Consider the following 7,415-nt stretch of genomic DNA (forward strand, 5'->3'; position numbering starts at 1 on the left):
AACAGCTAGCCTCTGCAGTAGATATGAAATGGTGAGTAAGCCCCACCTTCCTTATCTATTCCTAAACTGTCTGTCATTGATATTAGTAATAGTGGGAAAAACAATAAAACCATCACCTCCAGGAATGCGAATGCTGTGGACTCGGACTACAGAGTACCCAGCTAGCCTCAGGGCTTGGTTCCATGATGTCTGAAGATGGAATTAAATGTTTTTTTGTTTTTTTTTGTTTTTTTTTTTTTTTTTTTTGGTTTTTCAAGACAGGGTTTCTCTGTGTAGTCCTGGCTGTCCTGGAACTCACTCTGTAGACCAGGCTGGCCTCGAACTCAGAAATCCGCCTGCCTCTGCCTCCCAAGTGCTGGGATTAAAGGCGTGCGCCACCACGCCCGGCGGAATTAAATGTTTATTCTGAGTGTGTTATTCAAAGTGTACAGACTTTGCCCAGATGCAACTTGCATTCTGTGCTTCGTTCTCTAGTCTGGCCATTGCACCTCAAGTCAAAGGGGTGGGGAGGAGGGAGTGCCAAGCAAACCTCTGAGATTATGAACTAGGGTTTCCTCAGGCCTGAAATCTTTCAACATTCAACACCCTCAGAAGGGCTCACATGAGAGCGGCTTTGAAGCTTGAAGCTCAGTTTGATCCGTGGCCTGAAGTAGAGATTTTAGTGTCAACGCTCCAGCATTCTCTCCTGATTAAAAAGGAACGTCAACATTCTAAACACAACATGAAGGAGGTGAAAAGACGAAGCATCTCCAGGAAAGCCCAACCACAAGGGGAAAGCAGAATGCAAAAGGCTAGGAGACACACTCACGTGCTCAGGCAAACCATTTAGTTCAGAAGACTTCAACTTCTAATTCCTTTTTATTAAGGGTATATCCAAAGTAGAAGAGTTTCCAGGAATGACTAGTATGGACATACAAGGGTTAGCCATGGAATTAATTTTCATGGAAGAATAATTATCATCTCCTCCATACATTCTAAACACAACAAATTGCCTTTTCTCAAATTTGTTTCTTGTGCATGTCCCACAAAAATCAACCCTATTGAACTTTAAAGGATAGCTAATTTGCTAACTGTTCATCCACCTGGTCTTGCAGCATTCTGCATGCACCGTCAAGTCTCGATGTTAATTTTCTAATGAGCAATTTTGTTTTCAAATGCCCAAGGCCAGTTGCTCGGTCCAAACATAAATTTAATTTTTAAAAAAAAGTTCCAAAAGAGCAAGAACATTTAAACAGCATCCATCAGGACTCCAGTGTACACCACGTCTCTCCTTATTTGAAGGTTTGTTTCTCTCAAGTACTTACTAGCTCTGTGTGTGGCTAAGTTTGTCTGTGTGTGTTTGTCTGTGTGTGTACGTCTGTGTATGTACGTCTCTGTGTGTGTGTGTGATTCCCAGAGTTCAGAAAAATACTCACTTCATTAAGGCTTTCTCCCATGTATTCAGCTTAGTCTGGTAATGTATTTTCATCTTGCATGTTTTGAACTGCATAACTCTTTCTAAAAAGGTTTTCAGTTCAAAAGAATCATTTTGAACCCTGCCCTGTTAGAATGCAGTACACAGTTGGTAGTCCTGTGTATAGAGGCATAGGAGCATCTCCAATAAAAACATCTGGAAGCCGGGCGTGGTGGCGCACGCCTTTAATCCCAGCACTCGGGAGGCAGAGGCAGGTGGATTTCTGAGTTCGAGGCCAGCCTACACTACAAAGTGAGTTCCAGGACAGCCAGAGCTATACAGAGAAACCCTGTCTCGAAAAAAACAAAACAAAACAAAAAAAACATCTGGAAGTGAAACACCTCAATGTTATCCATTCCAGAGATGACTTATCAATGCCCTCTGTCTCATCTTCTCCAAATGAAGTGTGATTTATAGAGCTGAAGAAAAATCACAGTTACCTTCTAGGCTAATGGACTTATTCACATTTGTAACATTCATTTACATTTGTAGACTGTTACATTTGTAAACTGTTACAATCTTACATTTTAACATTGTTAACATTTGTAACAGAAGTATATGAAACGATGCTGCCTGGAAGATAGAAGTACTTCAGAGAAAAGTCTTCTATGAGGGGAGGGGGATTTGTGTTCTAGCAATTACCCAAGTATGTGTATGGACAAGAGGAATTACAGGAAGAGGGGCAGCCTAGTGGGGCCAGCTGTAGATACTTCTGGCTAAAGACACTGAAAACCAAACAAGCTTGGAAACAGATATGCTTTCTCTGTTTTGTTTTGTTTCCTTATATGTTAAACCAGGCACAAGTTTTACCATTCCTTTTGGCCACAATAAACCTTTTAAAGCGAAGAGGCCAGGATGAGACCACTCCCACCTATTCATTCAAGGGGAAGCGTTATACAGGAACGTCAAGAGGATAATCTACCTTCCTTCCTTCTTAACTTTCAGATCATGTATTTGTGGTGAGTTTTAAAGATGCCTTACTTACATTGTGATGAGGCATTTTCAGAGTGATCACATCATATTTTAAATATTTGCTGATTGATACCTACCAAGACCCACCTGTACTGCCCCTGAGGACACAGGTAACTAAGTGTCATAGAAACATAACACAGAATATTTTGGGTTTAAAAAAAAAAAAAAAGTCCTATTTTAGTTCATTTGTAAATAGAAGAAAGGGAAAGCATTCATATTAGGAATATCAGATTATGTATTGTTACTTAATAACAAGGTTATTTAGAGACAACTGGGGGATAATTGGTTAAACATTCACAACCGATCTCAACTCTAAAAGGCAATTAATTCAAATGTTAAAGAAATCTGCTCTTTCAACTCAGTCCGACCCTGTTAAAATAAAACAGCCAGAAGTGATAATTACATCCTAAACGGCTTTTCTACATCACTGGTGTCTATGGCAGGAATGGACCACTGGGAAGCACCCCATAGAATGTGGTTAGTGCTACCCGCCTCAACACAGGAAAATACACACAGGAGTTTAATTTCCCCAAAGATGAGCACAGATTCTTTTTACACAAATGATGTGTAGATTTCAATCCATTGAGAAGGTTTGTAGGGATTTATTTCTAATACTGAACCATTACTTTCTATTATAATGCATACTTACAAATAAGATGCAAATTATTCTCTCTCTCTCTTTTTTTTAATAAAGGCCAAAAAGTGACATATAGTCCTCATCATTTCTCTTAATAGGCATTTTCTATTAGGTAACTCCTCTTTGCTACCACACACGACCAACATGGAATGATTTTAAAGGCGTAATTTAAAGTCTGGTTTTTTGTTGTTTATTTTTTTTTAAATGATTGTCACACTTGACTGGATTCTATCACATTCCACCACCACCACCACAAAAATATTAAATAAAGCAAGTATTTGTTTTTAATACTTAAAATTGTCTAACTGAGAGCACAACAGTTTGGGGGGAAATTATGACATACTACTATGCAGATCTGACCCAAATAGTATACTTTATCACCACATTTAAAGCTGTAAAATTCATGAAACTCTTTTCAGTAACCAGTAATTGGATTTCTTTTTAATTAGCATCTACTTGGCAAGTCCTTAACATTAATAGGGGGCGTGGCTTCGAGTCACCATGTAAATAAGCACTGAATAAATTAATCTCAATTATGTTTTCCCCAGAGGAAATTGCAGGAATATCACCACCCGTCAAAATCTCCAGCTTTGATTTATTCTCAGCTAGCTCACCATGGATGTAAATATTAACAATATCATTTCTGCCCCTGTCCCACCCAGCCCTTCCTTTCCCCATTCCCCCCCATCCCTTCAGGTTTACACTGCTTGATGGCTTTTTGTTTGTCTAAAACACTGTATCTTCAAGAAGCTTTTAAGCTAAGCCTCAGCACAAGAGGGAGGGAAAAAATGGTTAAGACCCATCTAACAAATACAAGGAAAAAAAAAATGTCTTGGGTTACCCAGCTGAGACCAATCCTCAGATTGTAGATTTAGAATTGAAACTTTACATGGAAGTCATTGATAACATTGGAAGAGCTTGACATGAGAATTCTCACCTTCTGGGCTGCTTTAGAGGGGCTCTTGTTTTTGCTGCCTTTGGGTCTTCCTCTGGGTCTCTTAGGAGAGGGCTCACAGGTTGTCTCCTGGTTGTAAAGAGGAGAGAAACGCTGTTGTGGCTAGAGCGGCTGAAGGAAATTCACCCCGACTCTGACTGTGCTCTCTGCCTGGGCTGCCTCACCAACCTGCTGGAAGCCATTCGGTTCAACATAGTCGGATGGTGGTGGTGCAGCCTTGACAAAAGGGGACATAGAGCCGTAGTTTGAACACCAGTGTTTAAGGAGGAAGCTACTCTACGTGTGAAAACTGAATTATATTTCAAAATCAAAAGGATGGCAAGCCCCCGGGACAAGCTGCACGGTCTAGAAAAGCACATGTTTTTAAAGGTACAAAGTAGAATCTACATGGCTATGCCCTTGGCAACTCACAGAAATAATAAACATTTTATATGACTACTGCTACGTATTTCTAAACAACAAAAATAGTCATAAATAGATGGAAAGATAGGAGAGGGGGAGAGAGAAAGAGGGGGGGTGCATGGGCTGCAGTCACCTCTATGTGCCAGTGTTCCAGGTGGTTTAGGATTCAACCCACACAGTCTGAGTGAAATATTGGAGCGATTATCCAAACTCTTCAGCTCTGAATAATTCCACACCCCCTAAAATTTCCAAATAATTATGGTAAATCTGAGGTGGGAGGTTTTGCTTGAATTATCTAGATAATTGCTTCAATTCTCCACTTCCTTTTGGAGAGACAGGCATGCTCTCCAGTCGAAATTTAAATATCTTTTTACAAACATAAACATGTTGTCCTCAACCCCCCCTTTTTTTTAAAGAGACTTTTGGGCGGGGGGGAGGGTGGACTGGAAAGAAAAACGGGGTAGTGGGGAGAAAAATCCAAGTATCTGGGAAAGAGAAATTGAAACATCCACGAGGTCACCAGGTATATTAACGTTTGACTTTATTGGGTGCTAGGCTAAGTAGCCAATACTCAAGCAATTAAGAAAAAGTGATAGATTTGCCGCGGACGCTGAACGTCTCTCCGGTGAATCATCTACTCTTGTTTCATTCAAATTGGGTGCTTAAACGAGACTAATTACAACTCCGGAGCGTTCTCCAAGGAAGTTCGCAAGCTAGAGAGCGGGGGGAGGGAGAGAGCGGAGGGGGGTGCTTAGAAACTTCCATTGGACACCAGCGCCAGTGGGCACTTAGAGCAAACACATCGGAAACACATTTTTCTTTGTGAACTCGGCCTTCACTCAAAGGTAAAAACTCCCAGCCACCTCCGGATCCCATTGCGTTTTCCTTTAGCCTTTGGGGGAGGGGTGCGATTAGTAGGATTCAGAAAACCTGGGTGGCTGGTGGGAAGCAAGGGGGAAGAGCGGAGACTTCCTAGGAGGTGTAAAACGGGATCCCAAAGCACTGTAAAGTGTCGCTAAGGGCAGAGCGGGAAAACTCGGCCGCCTCTAGACTAGTTTGTTTCCTTTGATGATTTCCCAAAAGGTACACTCCTTGTTTTTCTAAAACACAGCAACAAACTTTCTTCGATTTCCCACCTAGCTCTACGGGGGCAATTTAGGACTTTAGGATTATTTTCTAATCTGCCTATTGGCCCGAGGGAAGCGATTTAAAGCAAAAGAAGAAATGAGAAGTTTTTGGTTTTTTTAAAGGCCGGGAAGGGAGTTTTACTGTTCTCAATAGACGCGTCCCTAGGCTTGGAAATTGCTGCGAACGTCCCAACCCCCTGCCCGCCCGCCCGCCCCCGGCCCTGGGCGCTGCGCACAACTCTGCAACAGCCGGCTTGCACGCTTAATTGGTTGCATCCGCAGACAAAACCCTCCATTCCACGGGGTCCTGGGTGCCCCTCGACCGTCCCTTCCCAGCCCCCAGCCACTCGCCCAAGAGGACGCTAAAATTTGGGCTGCTCGGAGGCGCGGGATCGAGGAGCCAAAGAGGGACCCGACTCCTGGCGGGGAAGCGACCCTGGCTACCGTGCACTTTCCTTCCAGAGCTCCCTGGGAGAAGCGCGTTTCCCGGGCCCGCGGGGGCCTGGGATCCTCCGGGATCCCTTCCCCGCCAGCCCCGGCGGCTGTAGCAGCTCGGCGGGCATTTAAATATCCTCAGGAGGAGCACCAGGCGGGCAGTCGGCTCCGCACGCGCTCTTTGTCGGGAGGGCGCGAGCCTTGGGCCATGGAGTGTGGGGAGGGCACCGAGGGGGCGGCCGCGGCGCATCAGTCTCCTACGGGAAGGCGGCCCCGAGAAGCCGGAGGAAGCCGCGGGTCTAAGAGCTTCGGACTCGCAGTCCTGACCCTCCTGAACTCCCCAGTCCCCCAGTCGCCAAAGCGGCTGACAAAGCGACTCTTTTAATCTGTGGGACCCCCGAGGTTCGCTGTCCACCCCCACCCCGCCACGCCGCGCCGCTCCGGAGCTGCGCACAATAGCGAAAGTCCCTGTCCACGCCTCGCGCGACCCCACCTCCACCGGGTGGCTGCGGCTCGCCGCGGGACCCCATCTCTTGGAGCCGGGGAGCGCGGGGACCCAGAGAGACTGCGGCGCGCACTCTCCAGGGGGACTCGGTCTCCCGCCCCACCTACACCCGGGTGGCAGGCGGGCTAGCTTGCGCCGCCGTGGCCGCTGCGCTCCTGCGCTCCGGTCGCCCGGCGTGTCGCGGGGCCCCGGGGGCAGAGGCGTCGCGGGTGGGCTGAGTGGCCCCTCCGCGCCGGCGTACTGACTTGCAGCTGCTTCCTGGGTCGGCCGCGTCCTCGCTTCTGTGGCACCAGGGCGGCAGGTTGTCCCTGGGATGATGTGGACGGCTGCCCGGCGCCCTCACCGCGTGCGCTCATCCTGCCTCCCGCCGCCGCTACCACTGCCTCCGCCGGTACCGCCGCTACAGCCGCTCGGTCTCCGCCGCCCCGGATCCGCCCAGCACCTTTCGGGAGACGGGATGGAGAGAGCTGGAGAGGGCAAGAGCGACAAGAGCAGGCGAGCTGGCGTGTGCGCCGGGGACTGCTGCTGCTTAGGCTGCCGCCGCTGCCACCATCAACACCGGACGTCCAGCGGCTGCCAAAAAGAGAGAGGGGAGGAGGAAGCGAGGAGGAGGAGGAGAGGAGGAGGAGGAAAGGAGGAGGCGCTGCGGGCGGTGGGTGGCGGAGGTAGAGGTGGAGGTAGCGAGAGGAGGCGGGAAGCGAGGGAGAGGGAAGAGTTGGAGGCGGAGAGGGTTCCTCTCTCCGCAAAGGCTCGGGAGTTGCGGGTACTGAGACGCTCGGCAGCAGCTTGGAGAGGGAAGAGACTTGGAGTGAATTGTGTCCCTTGAAATGTTAGGCGGGGAAAGAATTCCGCCTCCTCTCCCCCACCCCAGAGGGAGAGAGAGAGGGAGGAGGGCGGGAAGGAGAGACAGAGACGCAGAGAGCCAGAGA

At 47.5% G+C, this 7,415-nt stretch overlaps 1 protein-coding gene across 1 annotated transcript in view; it reads right to left on the reverse strand.

The window, feature by feature from the left end:
• Positions 1-7,020, reverse strand: part of Hmga2 (high mobility group AT-hook 2) — a 114,204-nt gene extending 107,184 nt beyond the window's left edge. Inside the window, exons 1-2 of the mRNA XM_021174849.3 lie at positions 6,732-7,020; positions 4,000-4,086 (exon numbers count right to left, since the gene is read on the reverse strand). Coding sequence (XP_021030508.1) covers positions 4,000-4,086; positions 6,732-6,842 — 198 coding nt within the window. The 5' untranslated portion in view covers positions 6,843-7,020. The remainder of the gene's footprint in view (positions 1-3,999; positions 4,087-6,731) is intronic.
• Positions 7,021-7,415: the final 395 nt, after the last annotated feature.

The sequence above is a fragment of the Mus caroli genome, unplaced genomic scaffold (genome assembly GCF_978045245.1).
Source record: "Mus caroli unplaced genomic scaffold, Mus_caroli_1 scaffold_9, whole genome shotgun sequence".
Lineage (NCBI taxonomy): Eukaryota > Metazoa > Chordata > Mammalia > Rodentia > Muridae > Mus > Mus caroli.